Source organism: Marmota marmota, unplaced genomic scaffold (assembly GCF_001458135.2).
Source record: "Marmota marmota marmota unplaced genomic scaffold, marMar, whole genome shotgun sequence".
Classification (NCBI taxonomy): Eukaryota; Metazoa; Chordata; class Mammalia; order Rodentia; family Sciuridae; genus Marmota; species Marmota marmota.
Window position 1 is genome coordinate 15,637,583 of NW_026000026.1, and position 19,380 is coordinate 15,656,962.

Genomic DNA, 19,380 nt, shown 5'->3' on the forward strand with positions numbered 1-19,380 from the left:
GGTCTATGCCCTCATCTACACATTGGAATGTTTTTTTCCCCCAGAAAATAGGGCTTTATGACACATAATTTCAGCAACTCTTTTTCTCACATTTTTCCATGTTAACACAGAGTGATTCACTTTATTTTTTTAACAGCCACATTGCACTGGATAGAGTGGGATTAATTCACTACCCTTGTGTTTTGTTCCTTTTCTGATGGATGTCCGGGTCTTGGACAGACTCCGTTGTTTGAATATTGAAGGTCAAAGACATTCTCTGGGATGAGAAGAAGGATGCCAAAGGACTGAACCACTGGGAACCCACCTCCATGAAGATTCCCTCCACCTTGACATTCTTAGCCCACTTTTCTGTCCTCTGACCCCACCACTGTCCCCACCTGTGAATTCGTCCATAGGCAGAGTAAATAGCAGGCTTGGGGTCAGAACAAAAAAATGTGCTACTCACATGAGCTGGAAGCAGGATCCTTGAGTCAACAGACTCACAGAGAGGTGAGACATGGCCCGAGTTTTCTTTTTTATTTACTTTATTTTAATAAAAATGTGTTTTATTTTAAAACAAGTTTATAAAAGTAGAAATCATATACAAAAATACAGATTACTCCGACACGTTGGCAAAATAGCCTATGGCTGGACTTGAGTTTGGAAGTACAGGCACTGTATGTTTGAGGGCACCCGGAAGTAAGCCCAACCAGATCCTACACCAGCCCTTGTCACTAATCTGTAAACAATAATTTCAAGTAGTATTTAGCACTTTTAAACTAATAAGAAATAGACACATAATCATCTCCTTGTGTACTTTAAAATTTTCTTCCTTAGGTCTGAGCAGATAAGGGCACATCATGCTACTGTTTCTAACATTTAAAATCTTTGATTTAAGTAAAACCAGTTAAGAGAAAAAATGATGGATTTTGGCTTTTTGTAACATTTTGCACATATGGGGAGGTCACTGACTTAAAACTAGTGTTTTTGTGATTTTTAAAAAGCAGAACTTGATCTTTTTTGCCTTGATGAGAGGTTTTTTTAAAAAACAAACCCACTCATATTACCAAAAGGTTCAACACCTGAGTACTAACTCTTACATAGGTGCCAGTGCAGACTGTCCTAAAACTGTATGGAAAATACACGTGCTTCTAGTGTGTACTTCTGATTTATAGGAACAAGCAATTCTTAGGATCAGTAACCCTATAAAGGGGTAGTTTCAAACAATTATTGAGAAAGACCATTTTTAAAAAAGGCAATTTAAAATACTTGATTCCAGAGTAATATACAAATAAACTTAGCACTAAAGGAAAACAGCAGGCAGTATCAGTTCAGAACTCTTCCAATTTTTCAAGAATAGAGACTGATTAGGTTAATATCACCTTCCTGAAACAAAGCAACTCATTTAAAAGGTAAACAACTCATGTTAACGTAATTTGATTATAAAATTAGAAACCATAACTATATTTCAGGAACACAGTGCCTTAGTGATATTAAAGGATACTTCTGATTAACCTGGCATAGAAAATTACTTCTTGAGCCTTTACATCCTATACCAACTCTATACCTCTGGCCGTATGTTTAATTTGTTTGAGGGTTTAAGATGTGGGGCTATGTTTCTGTTAAGCTAATTTCAAATCTTAAGATAAAGTGAAATGTTTTTTTTTTTAATTCCCAGATACCTTAAATGCTACTATCTTATGACTCTTTCTGTTCAGCCTACCCTACACATAGCTTATTGTTCTTCCAAACTATGTCTTATTAAACAATACTGAAAAATTAAATAGATAAAAGTTATCACAAAGGCTTTAAAAATCATTAGCCTTAAGTCATTTTTTAAGCTTGATTCTACATAAGACTTAATCCAAAGGGCACTTGGAAAAGATGGCATAAATTTTGCTATGTAAAAAAGTAAATTGAAATCATAGGCTCAAACTCCTAAACTTTCTGATGGCCTACAACTTAGGCTCTTAAGGGCATAGCATTGACAGAAGCTTTTATAGTCATTTAAAAAAGGGCAATACTTCATTTTTTTTCCCTTGAAAACGGTTTCCTAATTTACTTGCAGGATAAAGGTTAAGGGAAAACGAATAATAAAAACTAGCCCAGTGCTCCAGTAATTGGGCTTCCTGCCTACTTTCCCCATTCCAAAGAAAGAGGAGACACCATCCTGCAAGAAATAACTTCATAGACAGCTGGGCTTTTACAGTGTCAGTTGGTACCTGATGCCCCATATCTCCTGGTTCTTTTTGTTCCCAACAGTAAGCCTGGGAATGGTGGTGAAAGAGGAGCAATTAATTTGCAGATGAGGAAGGGCTTCCCCTAACAGTTGAAGGATACCATCTGGCACGATTCCAAAAACTTATAGTGTTTTTAGTGTGGGAATTTCTCTAAGTTCAAGTAGAGTTTCAGGAATTATATCATAGCACCGACTGAGTGACAGATGTTGGAGGTAGCTGAGCTGGAGAAATTCTGGAAAGCAGTCATGCTTTAGCTTGACACTGTCATTTAAGTCCAGATGGACAAGGTTGGGGCATCTTCTAACTAAGGTAGAGACATCTGATTTCTGAAGATTCTTTCGGTAGCCACTAAGATTCAGCTGGGCGATGGTCTCTGACACATGTGCGACAGCCACCTGCACATGCTTTTCAGTGAACTCATAGTACCAGGAGAGGTTCAGCTCATCCTGTCTGGAAAAGCTGCTTAGCAGAGTCTTCAGGGCCGATTCAGAAAATCCAGAACACCCACAAAGGTCGAGTCATACTAAATTTGAGTTCTGTGCAAGATTATTGACAATGGGATCAGAAAGCTATAGGGCCTTCCAGGCTTAGATTCTGCAACTTGGAGCACTGAGACAGAATGCCATGGAGGGTAGATATGTTTATAACTGAGTTCGACAGATCCAAATGCTGAACATGAAAAGGGCTGCAATGTTCAACCAAGGGTTGGCCCACAAATGATCGGGGGCAGCCGAAGGCCACCAAGCCTCCAGACAACAGACGAACAATCACATCTGAGTGCAGATTTTTACCTGTGCGATCCAAGGTTTGCCAGAGAGATTCGTCAAACGCAACGCAGTACCACCTCTTACAAACACCAGAGACTTTCAGCAGATGAGAAGCAGAGACAAGAGAAGATCCCCAGGAGCAACTGATGTGGGAGGGAGTCCCACGAAACACTGGGGAAGTTCTCTCAATTGAGTTTAGGCCTGCGGGTGACCACAAAGTCTTTGTCACTCCCTCTGCATTTCAGCCATTTCTGTGTGGGGCTCTGAGGGTGGCCCAGGTTAGAGAGTAGTTCCTGGGGGATGTTCTCACTGTCCACCTCCTCCTTCTCTAGGACGGAGACCCCCATGCCTGACAGCAGCTCAGATGTCTTGCTGGAATCCCATCCTCACGTGAAGCTGGTGGTAACTTTGCTACTCTGGTCCGGAATCTCCTGGAGGTGCTTCCTGTGCATGGCGTCCACAGGTTCAGGAGTTTTAAATACCTGCATTAATTGCACAATTGCCCGCCTCCCAGATTCCCGCTTTGGGGGTTCCAGCCCCCAGCAGCCAGACCCGCGAACTCTAGCAACGTTCCATCCCTGCAGCATGCCCCGAGTTTTCTTTTTAAAAAAGAAAAGATTTTAGAAAGTGAAAAATGCATAAAGTTAAAAATCAAATAGGCCTACTAGGTAGATAATGAAAAAATCAGTCCTTTGTTCATTCCTTGAATGTGTGTGTACATGCATGCGCACACACAAGCACACTTATGAAAGAGAGAATGAGGAGAGAGAGAGAGACTGGGGTCTGAACCCAGAGGTGCTCTACCACTGAGCTTCATCCCCAGTCCTTTCTATTTTTGACAGAGGGTCTTACTTGCTAAGTTGCCCAGGCTGGCTTTGAACTTATGATCCTCCTGTCTCAGCCTCTTGAGTTGCTGGAGTTATAGATCTGAGCCACTGTGCCCAGCAGTCATCCCTCACCTTTTTTAGATGTTTCTTTTGGTATTTACCTCCACGTGTCTAAATAATATGCTTATCCTTGTATTCTTCCATCTTTCAATTTAATACAGTTTAATATATTTTCAAAGGCTTTCCTTCCTACCCAGGAGAGAATATTTAGATCTTGCCCATCCAAACACACACTTCTGCTTTCCCTGCAGTTAAGTTATAATTGCCTCATTTGGAGGTTTGAGAAAATGCATATGTATACAGAACATAAATATATATTCAGTACATACATAGAACATACATAAATAGTCGTGTGTTGCTTAACAATGGGGGTATATGTTGAATGAGACATTAGGGGATTTTTGTCATACAAACGTCATAGAGAGCATTTATACAAACTAGATGGCCATGATGTCATAAGCTGATTTAATCTTATGGGACCAACCGTCTTCTGTGCAGTCCAATATTGACTGGAGAGTCATTATAGGATGCATGATTGTATATTCAATTTTCTTGAATACTCTAGATGCTGAGGCAGGAGTATCACAAGTTCAAGACCACCTTGGCAACTTAGTGAGACCCTGTCTCAAAATAAAATTTAAAATGGGGGTACTAGGGATGTAGCACAGAGGTCGAGCATTTGTCAGCATGTGCAAGGCCTTGGGTTCAAACCCAGCCCTGCAAAAAATAAAAAATAAAAATCATTTTGATGTAGCACATTCTTCTGTGGCTTCCCAAGGAAAGATGCATACAAGGTCTCAAATCTTGTGTTTGAAAATGCTCTACTTTCACACTTGGTTGACAACTTGGCTTATCTCTTCCTTTAGGATCGTACAGGGTCATTGTACTTCATGTCCCTTTATTATGAGAGCTTTTAGGATCTTCTATTCTCATTACTCTGACATTTCACAACAGTGTATCTTGGTGTCATTCCTTTCATATCTTTACTAGGCATTCAGAGTGATCTCTCAATTTGGAGAAGTTTTTTTTTTTTTTTTTTTTTTTTTACTTTCTTCTTTTTCTTTCTGGTACTGTAAATTGAACTCAGGGGCACTCCACCACTGAGTTACATCCCCAGCCCTTTTTATTTACTTTTTTTGTGGTGATGGAGATCAAATCCAGAGCCTCATGCATGCTAGGCAAGCACTCTGCCACCAAGCTACATCCCCAGCCTTCCCACCCCTTTTTATTTTATTTTCTAAATTTGAGACAGGGTCTCACTAAGTTGCTGAGGCTGGCTTTGAACTTGACATTCTCCTGCCTCAGCCTCCCAAGTCTCTGGGATTCAGGTGTGCACCTCCAGCTTTACATTTGTTTTTAAATTTTTTTAGTTGTAGATGGACACATATCTTTATTTATTTATATGCAGTGCAGAGGATTAAGCCTAGTGCCTCACATGTGCTAGGTAAGCGCTCTACCACTGAGTGACCCGGCCCCAGCCCCTACATTGGTTTTTAATTAACATAATTTGCTTTCTCTGTGCTGGACATGGAGCTCAGTAGTAGAATGCCTAACATGTTCCCAAGTCCTGGGTTTGGAGTACTGAGAAAAAAAAAATAATAATTTGCTTTCTATTTTCTATCACTGGAATTCCTATTTGTTGTGTATTAGATTTCCAACTAGTTTTTGGAATTTTTTAACTCTTTCCTATTTTTCATTTTTTTAATCTTACAAAACTTGTATTTTGCCAGGCATGGTGGAACATGCCTATAATCCCAGCAGCTGGGGAGGCTGAGGCAGGAGCATCACAAGTTCAAAGCCATCTTCTGCAAAAACGAGGCGCTAAGCAACTCAGTGAGACCCTATCTCTAAATAAAATACAAAATAGGGCTGGGGGTGTGGCTCAGTGGCTGAGTGCCCCTGAGTTCAATTCCTGGTACAAAAAAAGAAAAAAAAAAAGTGTTTTCATTTCTGCAATCACATTTTAAGCCCTTTCATACATTCCAGTGCCTCGCCCTCCATTTTTGTGGCAGCCATGGCTGATAAAAGATTAGCTTCTGAGGAGTGGGATGATCAGCTCTTCTGCTGTGATAGGAGAGCAAGAGGGAAGGATGGATGCAGGCCAGAGGGTCATGCAGAGGAGGTGGCAGCAAGAGGGGTGTTTCATTTTCTCTGTGACACAGGTGGGGAGGCCACCTATTGAAGTAAAGGAGAAGTAATGGGGGAGGTGGTTTAAGGAGCATAGAAAAGGCAGTGCTCGCTCCCTCAGGGCATCTAGGGAGCAGGCAGCCCTGAGGGTTCCCTTCACTCAAGGCCAGGGCGGGGCCACCTTGGCACCTGTCTGTGCAGTCAGGTGAGCTCCTGGAGGAGGTGGAGAATGTGAGCTCCAGGGTTGCGCTCTCCTAGCCAAGTAGCCTGGAAGAGCCGCAGAGCAAAGGAATTAAAGGTATTGGCAAGAAAGGGCCAAAGTGTCTGAACGTGACATTTCTACCACATTCCTACCTGCTCACAGGCTTGGGGAACTTACATTCCAACCCTTCAGGTTGACATTTCCCCACCTCAAAGCTTGATGTTTTTTTCAAAAACTGGAGGCTTCCTCGACCTTTCTGCCCATGACCGTTCATAGCATGACAAGGATCAAGTCCATTCCCTGCTCTTCTCCACGGTTCTCGTTGCTCACTCATTCCCCGTAGACAGATGTACCCAGTTCTCCTTATCCTTTGTTTCTTACCTTTAAAATAGTATAAAAGCCAAATTCTTCAGGACCTCTAACCAATAGCAAGGCGAGCACTTAAGATTCTTGGTACCGGTGACAGTAGTATTCACTCACTCCGTGTTTTTTGGGTATTTTACCAGGAAAACCGAAACAGACTCTGACTGCGTATCATCCAGTTGTTGAAATTTATTTGTTTCAATACACTGACATATAACACTATATTTTGTTTCTAAATTTGTCTCCTTCAAGGGTCACTTTAGCTTAAACCAGAGGATTCTTTCAACCCACATGCGCGCACGCGTCCACACACACACACAATAGGCAAGTGCAAAAATGTAACCCCACCAAAGTGCATGTGAATGAAAGTGCAAACAGACTTCAATGTCAAACTCTGGGACCGTTCTCTCTGCCTCAGAAATTAAACAGAAAGGTCATCCCTGTCTCTGGCTAGGGCAGGGCAGGTACTAGGCGAGCCTGCCAGGGCCAAAGTGTAGGTGGGGCCTGTTGCTAGAGAGCAGGGCACAGGGCACTTGGAGCCACTGCCCGCTTCCTACCCTCCCACACTTCCAGGTCAAGGTACAGTGACCTCATTCGGGAACACGGTGGGGTGAGGGGTAGTGGGGTAGACAGAAGGCAGAATTCTTTCTACTTCCTTATGATTTGACTTCTTTCCAAAGAGTTTGACATTGACGCACAACTGCTGAAGCCTTGAAGTTGGGAGGCCTGGGGCCCTTTCCTCCACCATCTTGCCCACAGGCAGACATGAGGTGGCTGGCAGGCCTGTGTGGCAAAGGTTTCCAGTCCCTGTCCTCAGTGGCGAGGCCCCACAGCACCAGCTGTGAGCACTGGATGCCTCTCCGTCCTATAGTTGGGAGCAGACTGAGGACCAGCTGACCAGTTCTGCTGCCACCTGAACAGCTCAGAGGAAAGAGAGGTGCAGACTTACTTGCCTCTCTTCATCTCAGCCAAGGGGGCAGCAATGCCACCCAACCTGTGGCAGGGCCTGCCCAGTGTTCTCCCACGAAAGCTGTGCTCAGGGCTGCCTCTGAGGGCTGAAAGGGAAGGGACACTTGAAGCTCCACAGAGGTCAGCTGGAGTGTGTCTGGCCTGCATGGGAGAGTGGCCCTCTAGGGCTGTGGCGGAAATCAATAGAACTTTGGGTTCCCACTTCTAAGAAAAAAATAAAGCTTTATATTTTAATAATAGCCCTTGATATATTCCCAACACTGAACCTCACACCTACACCCATCAAACACGTCTGAGAGTGACACACACACACACACACACACACACACACACACCCCAGATGATTGCGAAGGGGTCTCTGGAACCCCTGGCTTCACCACCCACAGGCCCATCTCAGCCCCCGGGGGCACGGGAGCTTGCTGTGGGCTCTTCGCCTCCATGTGGGGCTGACCCAGGTTGGGAGGCAGGTTTGGCAGTGGCTTAGAGGAACCTGGGTCGCCACTTGAAAGACGAGGTCCATGTCCCAGAGCCCACAAGGACCCAAGTGGCAGTGCAAGACAGATGGAAAGTGCTAAGAATGACTTAGGGGACCTGGAGCATCCAGAGGAGTTCGCCTTCCAAATTCCTGACTGCAGGTGGTCTTTGTAAGGCTCCTCAAGAGCGAGTGGTAAACATGTAAGGGAAGTCATGGGGGTGCTGGACAGGTGCTACATTCTCACAGCAGGGGGCCTGGCAGGTTGGGGCCCTCAGCCCGCAGGCACTGCCTTGGCTGGGAGCCACGGTGGCAGAGAAGGTGCTCTCTCAGCTTTTGGTGCCACCGCTCGGGCTGGAGCTGCCCTCTGGCCCGACCCGAGATTGTCTGACACATTCTTGGTTTGGTTTCTGGCCTGGGTCACCTATCAGATGGGGCTTCCTCTTCCCCAGGCTCAACATGGAGAGGGGGTGTGGGAAGCAGCAGTGAAACTCGACCTCTGCCAGCTGTCAACCCAGCTCCGCCTGGGGCTCTCTGCTGGAACCAGAACTGGCACTGAAATGCCGAGCAGGACGACAGGGCATACAGGAGAAGCATGGTGGCCAAGTCTCCTCCACTGCTGGGCCAAAGGGAGGAGGGTAGCCTGAGGCTCCCGGGAGGCCCCTGTGGACATGTTTCTGAGGTTTCTGAGGTTTCCACGTCTAAGGGGCAAGGGTCATGGGGTCTGGCTGGGTTACACTTGGGGGCACTGCCCAGGAAATCAGGCAGCAGAATAAGGGCCAAAAGACCAGCAGGCAGAAAGGGAGGAGGTACCTTAATGCATAAATGTGTGTGGCAGGGTCACTTCTGGGTAGGAAGAAAGGAGCCAACGAGAGAAAAGCACAGAGACGCCAAAGAGGAAAAAGGGCCTCGGACTGAGGACTGCTGCCCCACCACGCGCGTCTCCCCTGCTAAGGAAAAGACCCTTAGGTGACAACACAAGTTGGCTGGAGATGTGGGGCTGCCTCAGGCCGGGCACCTACTCCATCAGCCATGACCCCAGCTCAGTCGCAGCCACACCAGTGCATCTGGAGGCAAATGAACTCCAGAACGCCGGGAGCCAGGACTCCACCTTCCCTAGGGCTCCTCTGCTCCATGTACCTTCTAGAAAGGGCCAGCCCTGGTCAGATAAAGGGGAGGGGACGCAGGAGGGGGTATGAGGAACTCAAGTCAGGAAGGAAGCATCAGCTGAGCGGAGGTCCAGCAAGGACCAGAGGAGGACCCAGCCCCAGGTCAGTCACTTTAAGGTGTCATCAGCATTTTTGAACATGAGAATGGCGTTATAGATCTTCAAGGCTGGGCCCAGCTTGACGCTCATGATCTTCACAATGTCCGCCTGTGTCAGCAAAAGGAAGGCCTCGCCGTCAATCATCTGAGGGGTTGAGGGGGGTGGAAAGAGGAGAAGGTGGGAAGGGTCATGGGGAAGGGGGTGCAGGAAAGGTGGGAGTATGCGTGGGGAGTGGGGAGGGAGAAAGAAAATGGGAATAAAGGATGTTAAATGGGGGGGAAGGGAAGGAGAGGGAGAGAGGAAGAGGAAGAGGAAGGACAAGGAGAAAGGAGAAGGGAGGAGAAAGGAGAAAAGGAAGACAGCAATGGGGACGGAGAAGGAAAGAAAGATAGCCCTTGCTCCCCGTGTGACACACATGCCCTCTCTCTCTTTCAGTTGGCCAGTCTGAGTTTCATGGTTTGCATTTGCAAGATGTCTCCAGAGTTCTCACGGACAGCAGCTTCAAAAAAACCTGCCACTGCTCCATAATTATGGGGCTCAGTACAAAATGAAAACAGAGAGCCCTTTGTTCAAAAATTATTAAGAATTTCAAGATAGTAATAGTGAGCATTAAGCCATGAGTGGGGTTCTTCTACGGGGGTGGCCCTGGGAGGCTGCATGGATCACACCCCCACGAAGCCCTTCTGCCCACCTTCTAAGTAGCTTCATTCACTGGTCATCCACTTTACAAATGTTTCCTGACTCCTCTGCAATCTGTGTAAGACCTCTTTGTGTGATTAATACCTTTGCAATGCCCAAAAGACAAACAACAACAATGAAATGACCCCCCACAATAAAACAAAAAAATGCTGTTGTCCTCACATGAACCCAATATTCAAACATAGTGCTGCTAACAGCAGACAGCTGGTCACTGTGCATCCTGATGGAGTGCAGTGCGAGACACACTGTGCCCTCTGACCTATCTTGCCAGAGAGAGAGAGAGAGAGAGAGAGAGCTCGCGCGCGCGCGCTGGGAGGGATTCAACCTGAATCTAACCAAGCCTTCATATCTGACTTCTAGCTTATAGCACACAGGAAACGGAGGAGCACGTTAAGTGACACCACAGGAAGCAAGACGAATCCAGAAGGGAATATTCTGCAAGACTTTTTAAAGCATCAAGAGAAAAAAGAAATAAACCAAAAGAGGGAGGGGGACTCCTAGAAGATACTCAAGAGCCATCACAACCAAAATCAGGTATGTGGGTCTTGTTTGGATCCAGGCTCAAAACTGCAAAAAAACCCCTAAAGTTCTGGGGCAAATAGGGAAGCTCGGACACAGGCTGGGCATGGGGTGATATCAAGGAACTCTGCCAATTTTGCGGGAAATGAGGATGTTGTGGTCATGTAGAAGTTCTTAGTTTCAGAAGTACTGAGGGTGAAACGCCATAGTGTGTGTAATTTATTTAATATTATTCAAAAATAGGAAGAAGCAAACATAGGAAATGCTGATAACTGCTAATCCCAGGGGATAGGGCATGAAGAGAGTGTTGGGGGGGTGGGGACTGGAGGAGGGAGTGAGATGAAAAGAGCCCAGGAGGGAAGCTGTTCGGGCTAGAGACTCAGCAGAGAGAAAACAACCAGATGTCCATGAACAGGAGGTTTGAGACATGTTCATAAAATGGAGTACCACTCAGCAGTGAACAAGCTACAGGTCCCCTTGGCAACAGGGAAAACCTCCAAAACATTACATTGAGCAAAAAGAGACAGACCCAAAAGAGTCCAGGCTGTTAGATTCCATTTATCTGAGTGCAAGAACAGGCACGCTAATCTTTAGTGCTAAAAATTAGTGGTTGTCTTTTGGGGACTGACTAAAAAGAACTTTCTGGTATGATGGAAGTGTTTCCTGTCTTGGTGAAGTGTTGGGTTCATGTGTACACATTGCAGGAAACTTGTGGCACTGTACTTTTAAGATGAGTGTTTTTGCTTTACTTATATTTTAAAACCTTATAGGACAAGGGACACAGATAAGCAGAAAGCACATATTTAGCATGCACAAGGCCTGGGTCCAATCTCCAGCACCAAAAATCCTCAAACCAAAAAAAAAAAAAAAAAAAAAAAAACATCTAGGGGAGCAGCAGCCCAACGCATTCCAGGTTATCTAGTTTTTAAAAACATTTCCCCTTGCCAGGCGCAGTGGCACATACCTATAATCCCAGTGACTTGGGAGACAGGCAGTTCAAAGCCAACCTTAGCAACATAGTGAGGTCCTAGCAATATAGCCAGAATCTGCCTCAAAATAAAAAATAAAAAGGGCTGGGGATATGGCTCAGTGGTTAGGTGCCTCTGGGCTCAATTCCTAGTACCAAATAAATAAAAATAAAAAATAAAAACATTTCCACTTGATTCTGGATACAAACACAAAGATCAGATCAGCAACACAGAAGGCAAGAGAAGCACCCAGAACAGGGAGGAGGTGGGAAGCTCACTGCACAGGAACAGAGGGAGAAACCATGCGGGGTCTGGACATTCTTCCAGGGAAAGAGGAGTATTCTCCTTACAGGCACTGACCTACAGTGGGCAGCTGTGAGCAGCTGAGATCATGCTGCCCTGAGTGGAAAGGGTTGTACAGAAAGAATGTTTATAATGTTTGGAGGGAAGCCCTAGACAAACCCAAAGGTTTCAAACTTTACAAATTAGGAGAGTCATAATAAAGTTCTTTTTTTAAGGGCAACTGTGCACTGAAACCCAGAACTACCATTTATAGATTCCCCCACTGTACCAGGCACGCTGGTACAGTGACATGATTTATCTATTGCTTACTCTATGCGAGAGTGTGTATGTAGGTATGCATAGTATGTACACACACTAATGATACAATTATGCTAGACACTCTGGCATTATGATTCACTCTTCATTTCCAATGGCTCTGCAAGATGGTTCTCATCACTACTCACTTTATCTCCATTCTACAGACAAGATGCAGCTCGAACTGGGCAAGCTGAAATTTCAACCCAGCCCATCTCCAGAGCTGGCTTCCTCTTACCTATCACTCACTGCTTCTTGTCTTTGCAAAACTCTTGGGTCTCCATCTGAAGTGTGTGTTAAGACCCTTATTATTCAAAATATGCTTTGGGCTTGGGGTATCAGATCAGTGGTAGAGAGCCCATTCAGCCTGTGCAAAGCCAAGGGTTTGATCCCCAGCACCAAGAAAGAAAAAGAAACTACAGACAGGTGTGAACTTACTGCCCCTCACTGGGAAAGCCAACTTCTGCAAACAAAAGACTGGGCAAAAAGCAGCGTCTCCTTCCTGAAGATGTTCTGAACACACAGTGGCCCCAGCTGGCCACAGCCCACATCAGATTCTTCACAGAGACATGGGTCACTGACTAGTCTCACCCAGGTGGGCAACAGAGGCACTGGCTTGGGCAGCACTGATGAGAGCACCTGCTTCCTGCTGTCTCAATGACACAGTGACCTTGTCTCTGTCCCCCACTCTGCACTTGCACCTTACCTCATCTTTGAAGAGGCGTGCTTGGTCCTCACAACCTGTCAGAGTCTGAACGAAGCCAAAGACCTTGAAAAACCAAAGGAGATGTATTGACAAGGGGATGGGGCTTGTGAGTGGAGCGAGGGCTCACCTACGTGGCCCTGGGGCCTTCTGGGCTGGGCCAGTGCTGATTTTTCTCAGCCTCAGAGATCTTGGGTCTCCATGCTGGTGGGCGTGCGAGGTAAGGCTCCTTGCTCTTCAAGCCCAGGGCTGAAATCTGTCTCCCCAGCTAGGTTTCCGGCCCTTCCCCATCTGCCATGATGGGCCTTGGCACAGCGTCTAGGTCAGCCCCAGGGCAACTGGAAGGGACTGTGACGGGAAGGACGAGCAGGGGAGGTACAGGGCTCTACCTGACCAGGCCCCTCCTGAGCCCTCCCACAGGGCGTGGTGAGAGGGAGAGGGAGGGCAGGGAATAGGGGGAGGCCAAGGAATGGCTCCTTACCTCCTCGATGGTCCACTTGGAGACTGTGGAGGCCGAGATGCCCGCCACTCCAGGCAGGAGCTTGCAGTGCTGCTCCCAGCACATGGAGAGCGAGCGGTCCGGGTGGGCCGACAGGGCCGACATGAAGAGGGACTGGTGCACGACATCGGGGGTGAGCGCTGCAGGGGAGGCAGAGGCCGGAGGCTGATGCTGAGGACCGGTGTGTTCCCCAGAGCCCACTCACACCCATACAGCATGGGAGACAGGCTGGCCAGCAGATAGGACCAGGGGTCCCTCTGGTAGCTCACAGAGCCAAGAGGGTGACCTGCATCCCCTGACTCCTTACCTGGGGCTACTCCCTCTGGTCAGTGGTCCCTCACTCAGACTCAGGTAAACTATAAAGAGTGGCTACAGGAACCTGAGCCCTGAGAGGATGCGGTCTCAGTGGAGTTGTGTGGCATCTGCAAAGACACCGTTCTCTAGATGTCTTGCATTAAAGTTGTCCCCACCATCCAAACAGGCTTGGCCCTGATGTGAGAAGTGCGTTCTGTTGGCCCTCCTTTCCAAAGTGCTGTGGCCCAGCCAGCTCAGAGCCAGGGTGATTCTGTCTCAGACACCTGCCCTACCTGCCTGCTCTGGCACTAGACACTCCCAGCTGCCTGTCACTTTGCTTCCTGATATGCTCGGGAATCTCTGGCTCCATGGATCTGGTGACTGATGCTGCTCTGCTAGGCCTTCTCCTGTCCAAGCCTGGCGCTCAGCCATTTGGACTTCACCCACCTCAGGCTGCTCCGACAAACCTGGCCCTGCCCTCCTTCTCTGGCCTTGGCTGCCTTGGGCAGTGTGGCCATTTGTGCATGGGATCTGCCCTGCCACTGCCCCCTATGCAGGGGAGCTGTTCTTCCTGTTTGCTTGGTGCTAATTCTGGATGCTGATGAATAAAGCAACTCCAGCACCCTCTTCTCCATGTCTCCCCTGCTGGCCAGAGACCATTCTGCCCTCTCGTGAGCCTCAGCCTTTCTCCCTGATCTTCCTGCTCCTCACACGTGACCTCAGGGATCATCACCAGCCCCACTGACTGACGTTCTTCTGCAGCTGTCCTCTCTGCTGCCCTCTGCTCATCAGCCCAACCTGAGTTCTGCCCTCCTGATAGTCCCCTTGAGTACCTCCAAGGAACTGCTTGCCCACTCCATCAGCCAGCTCTTTTGTTGGCCCATCAGGGCACACCCAGGATCTCCCTTGAGATCTACTAGCACCTTGTTCTACCTGGCCACGTTTTGGCCTCTTGTCCACCCAGGTGCTCCCTCTTTGAAGTCCTGGGTTTGATCTTCCTCATGGCCTCGAGTGGGCTTGGAGGCCACACCAAGTTTGTCAGGAGTGTCCCTCTTTATCTCCCCTTCCCAGAACACAGTGAGGCGCTCACAGGCAAGTTATAGCTTCTTATTCAACCATCTCGCTGCACATCCGAGTTGGCGCTACCGCTCCTGGAGACGCCAGAGCCATCAGTGCCAAGCGTTGTCACAGAGCACTCCCCATGGGGCAGTTTACAGCAAGCCCAAGCCTGCACTGAGGTCTGCCATGGATGTGTGAGAATCCCCTCCAGAAGGTTGCCCTTCTGGGTGCGAGACCAGCTGCTAGAGCACAGAGGTCAGAGACCAGGGCTCTGTGCCTCAGGACCTCGGGTGAGTCCTTTCTCCCCTCTTTGGGCTGTGGTCTCAGTCATTGGAAAGAATAACTTCCTAAGAATCCTACAGGTTGGTTAGCAAGTGCCCTCTGGAGGTCAGAACTTGGTCCTGCAATGGAAGCTGACCAGGCAACCAAGGTGGGCAGAGTAGGTACCCACTACAGTTTAATCCTCAGAAGTCTTCATCTGAGGCTCTAGAGGCTGGTTAGACCCTTGTCACCAGGCCTGAGGCTGCAGGAGGTGCCTTCTGTTTGCACCAAGAGGACACAGCATGAAACGGCAAGAGGGAGTCCAGCAAGACAGACTACTAAGACAACTGCTACTCACTGTGCTCAGAATCCCACATGACCATCTTACTTAGGCCTTGCTATCCAAAGAGGGGTACTGTCACTACCAGAAAAAATAAGTACACAAGGCTCTGGGAATTTGGATGCACCATGGGAGACCAGGAGTGCCCACGCATGTTAGATGGACCGTGCAAGGACACAGCAAGAAAACGGCCACCTGTAAGCCAAGGAGGGAGTCCTCGAAAGTAGAGCTCCCGCTGACACCTTGACTTTCAGCCTCCAGGACTGTGGGAAACAAACACCTGTTGCTTAAGCCACCTAGTCTGTGGTGTTTTGCTATGGCGACTTACGCAAAGTGATCCACTGGGCAGTGAGAAGTAATCTGACGTTTGGATCAGGGGCTTTATGTCTTATGCCTGAAGCACATGGCAGAAGTCAGGTCAGGTGTGAATCCCAGTTCAGCCTCTCACAAGGTGAATGGCCTTGAGCAAATGAATTTGCTCTGAGCCTCTTGTTCTTCCTCTCTCAGATATATTACAGTTGCTTGTGAGAGCTACAGAGGGTATACACGAAGAACTCAGCACAATGCCTGGCCCATAGCAGGTGCTCAGAAAATGGTAGTAGTGACCACTGTTATTTCAGGTATTGACTTTTTTTTTGTACTCTAGGAGATTTAACCCAGGGGTGATTTACTGTAAAGCTATATCCCTAGTCCTTTTTTTTTTTTTTCTTTTGGTACTAAGAATTGAACCCAGGGGTGCTTTGCCACTTAGCCACATCCCCAGCCCTTTTATATATTTTATTTAGAGACAGGGTCTCACTAAATTGCTTGGAGCCTCTCTAAGTTGCTAAATGCTGGCTTTGAATGCGCCATCCTCCTGCCTCAGACTCCTGAGTGCCTGGGATTATAAGCATGCACCACCATGCCTGGCCCCAGTCCTTTTTGTTTATTTTGAGACAGGGTATCACTAAATTGCTTAGGGCCTTGAAAAATTGCTGAGGTTGGCCTTGAACTTGCAATTCTCTTGTCTCAGCCTCTGGTCACTAGGTGTGCACCCCCATGCCTTGACATCAAAGTCAGGTTTTCTTTCTTTCTATTGGCAGGGCTGGGGATTGAACCCAAGGCATGCACATGCTAGTCAAACAAGCACTCTATCACTGAGCTACATCTTCATCCCAAAAGGCAGGTTTTATTTATGTTTTCAGGTATGGAAACTGAGGCTCAGCGAGGTTAAGTGACTTGCCCAATGTTAAACAGCTAGAAACTGACAGCCTTGCTCTCCTTCCCAGGAAGCCTAGAGTCAGAATAGCAGAGCTGGGCATCATCTGCTTCACAGTGGAGAACCAGAGGCCCACATCTGGTGCCTTTTCATGCACCACAGCACAGCAAGGCCATGGGACTGGAACCCAAGGCCTCTCAGGGCCCTGCCTGTGCTTTTGCCACTACTCTGCGGTCACAAAGAGACTCCCTTCCAGCTTTTCCTGCTCTGGGTGCCCCTGGAATCTCACCCCACCAGTTACAAGCACCCACTGGGAGCATGAGTAGAGGACCCAGGAGCAGAGGACCCAGGCTTACTCTGGAAATCTTCCTGTGGCATCTTCCGATACTTTGGAGGGCGTCCAATCCTGGAGAGAGAGGGACCAGGTCCATGGCAGGGGATCAGTGTCTGGCCCAGGAGGACACGAGGCCCCGCACCCAGAGAGCCCAGGCCCTCACTCCCTGGCCTTCGCACCGGCCATGATGGCGAGGCTTCTTCCTTGGGGACAAACTGGAGACGTTCTTTTTCCGTGCTGAGGCCTCCGTGTCAGACAGCTCCGCTTTCAGGCGACTCTGGTTCCTCTCAGCCAGTGGGCAGCCCGAGAGGCAATGGTGAGCTGTGAACTTGCCGGTTACGTGGCCAGAGCCATCACAGCCAGGAGTGGGGCACTTCCTGGGAAGAAGGCTGAAGTTGGGCTGATCCACTTGTCCCCACTGAGTCCTCCCCAACTCTGGCCCTATTCAGCAGGTCTTGGTGAACCCCCAAGGGCCTCGCTCAGCTGGTGCAAAGCAGACCCTCCCAGAAGGTCCACAGATGCCCGGTGTCTTGAGGCAGGAGGCCTTTACTCACCGGTGGTGAAAGCTGTATTTGGAGGTCCTAGTGTGGGACAGACTCCTGTAGTTGAGAGGAGGGCAGCTCCCAGAGGAGGCGGAGCTGGGCTCTCTGGGCCCTGGAGGAGCAGGAAGAGAAGTCAGCATAGAGTCCTAGAGATAGGGCAGGGAGGGCAGGGCAGGGATGGTTTCCACTCAGGAGGTCAGCACTAGGAACGGGGTCCCCAGGAACAGGGCCCTGAGCCAGGTCAGGCCACCATTCTCACACTATTCATCTACCTGCCCATCGCTGGGGAGGGAAGACTTGGTTCTCTTATGCTTTGGGCCATGCCCTTGGTCTCTGAGCCAGGAGCACTGCTTAGTGTAGTGGACAGTTCTAGGTGGGGAGCATGGGTATCCTGAAGCTCACTGTGGGACCAAAGCCCTCTATGTCAGACCTGGTTATGAGGGACAGAGCCCCCTGGGCAGGCCAAAGAAGGAAGGGCTGTCAGAGATTGCCGGGAAGGGCAAGGGACGGGATGCCCTAGGGTACGCACGGAGAGGAGGCTCCAGGGGATGTCCTGTCTTGGAGCACCAGCCCGCGGGGTGGATGTCTGGGTGGTCCGCATCAATCCAGAAGTCATAGCCGTGACTCCAGCCATCAAAGTGGAGCTGGGGATGAAGAGCCCATGGAGGTCAGGAGTTCCTCATGAAGCCCTTTTCAGCCGAGAGGGCCTCCAAGCCCCATGAGGCTCTCCCAACCCTAGGGCCTGTGGAAGCAGACCCTAGACTGGAAGGACCCCGGAGCCAACTCCACAATAACTGGTCTCGGCCCATGTTCACCAAGGGCTTCACCCATTACATAACCGGCACCATGTAGGGACCATCAGTCCCTAGGACAAGGATGATTCGGTCCATCTGACAGAAGAGAAGACTATAGCTCAGAGAGAAGTGACTTGCTCAAGCCCACAAAAGACAGATGCTGATGAGGCAAAAACGAGATCCAGCGTCTTCATCTTCCTGTCTCATGCCATGCCCTTAACCTCTAGCTAGTCCACAAACTCCTGCCCAACTGACCTGTCCACTCCCCCAGCCCTAGGTCCCGGAGCCACCTTTATGCGATGGTCCTCCACATCCTCCACACTGGCCACACGAATCAGGGCTGGGTTCCTGCGGTCCACAGCCTCCAGCTTCATGTTGACCAGGAAGCTGTGAGGAGGTCGCTGTAAGGGGATAGTCATTTTCAGGCCAAGGCCTAGCTGAGGAGAGCCCAAGTGCTACACCCAGGGAAACCGGCCTGCACTCAGGGAGGCCAGGGCCCATCCTGGCTGGTTAAGGGCTCCATGTCTTCCTGAGCTCAGCTCCAGGGAAACGGAGCATCAACTCACCACTTTGAAGGCCCAGGAGGGCACAGCAGAGGTCCCAGTTTCTTCTAGATATTTCTCCCAGCAGAAGCTGTCAGGGTCTGGATAGTCTACAGAAGAAAATGAGAGCAATGTCTAGAAGGTGACTGGCGAGCTCTCTGCCCCGTAGCAGGAATGAGGAACGAGGAAGGGGCCGAGACCCTTGGAGCAGAATCCCTTCCATGACTGCTGCCAGCCCCTCACCCAGGTTCCCGAGGCAGACGGGTGCTGGTAAAGCAAGGGCAGCAGGTCATCAGGGACTCTGACCCCACCACCCATGGCCCTGCTGCTCCACTCCAGTCCTGTCTGAATCTCTACTGTGCTTGGCCAGCATGGTGCTCCCAGGAGGAAGGTCACACTCTGCTTTGGACTCCCTGCTCCTTGCTGAGGTGGTCCTCTAACTTTATTCCCCTGAACCCCACCAGAGACAGGATTTGACAGGACTTTCCCAAAATCAAAGGAGACTCAACTCCTAGGCCAAGAAGTGGAGGCTCCAAGCCATATCCGTCCCCTTACCCTAACCCTAGAGAGCTGGCTAACAAGGTTCTGGTAAGGGCAGGAGGACAGGGAGGAGGGGCCAGGCTGGGAAGGGTGCACGCCCAGTGCAGGGTTACCTTGTGGAGGGGTGAGGGGCTTCCCTTGCTTCTGGCACCAGCCTACTGGGTGGACGTAGGGACTGGTGGGATCACACCTGAAATCCAAGAACGCGTCACTGTTCC

At 49.0% G+C, this 19,380-nt stretch overlaps 1 protein-coding gene and 1 pseudogene across 6 annotated transcripts in view; both read right to left on the reverse strand.

The window, feature by feature from the left end:
- Positions 1 to 529: 529 nt before the first annotated feature.
- LOC107138035 lies at positions 530 to 3,792 on the reverse strand (annotated as a pseudogene).
- Positions 3,793 to 6,734: 2,942 nt separating this feature from the next.
- Positions 6,735 to 19,380, reverse strand: part of L3mbtl1 (L3MBTL histone methyl-lysine binding protein 1) — a 29,662-nt gene continuing 17,016 nt past the window's right edge. For 3 of the 6 annotated variants that reach the window (XM_048810923.1, XM_048810925.1, XM_048810926.1), the window contains 10 exons: positions 19,276 to 19,373; positions 18,647 to 18,732; positions 18,371 to 18,481; positions 17,816 to 17,930; positions 17,299 to 17,398; positions 16,924 to 17,121; positions 16,767 to 16,816; positions 13,241 to 13,398; positions 12,763 to 12,825; positions 6,735 to 9,417 (listed from right to left, as the gene is read on the reverse strand). In XM_048810923.1, the coding sequence (XP_048666880.1) occupies positions 9,283 to 9,417; positions 12,763 to 12,825; positions 13,241 to 13,398; positions 16,767 to 16,816; positions 16,924 to 17,121; positions 17,299 to 17,398; positions 17,816 to 17,930; positions 18,371 to 18,481; positions 18,647 to 18,732; positions 19,276 to 19,373 (1,114 nt within the window). In that variant the 3' untranslated portion in view covers positions 6,735 to 9,282. Of the gene's footprint in view, positions 9,418 to 12,762; positions 12,826 to 13,240; positions 13,399 to 15,540; positions 15,744 to 16,766; positions 16,817 to 16,923; positions 17,122 to 17,298; positions 17,399 to 17,815; positions 17,931 to 18,370; positions 18,482 to 18,646; positions 18,733 to 19,275; positions 19,374 to 19,380 lie in introns of those variants that run through there. The other 3 variants (XM_048810924.1, XM_015480580.2, XR_007350434.1) reach the window with 3 other exon arrangements.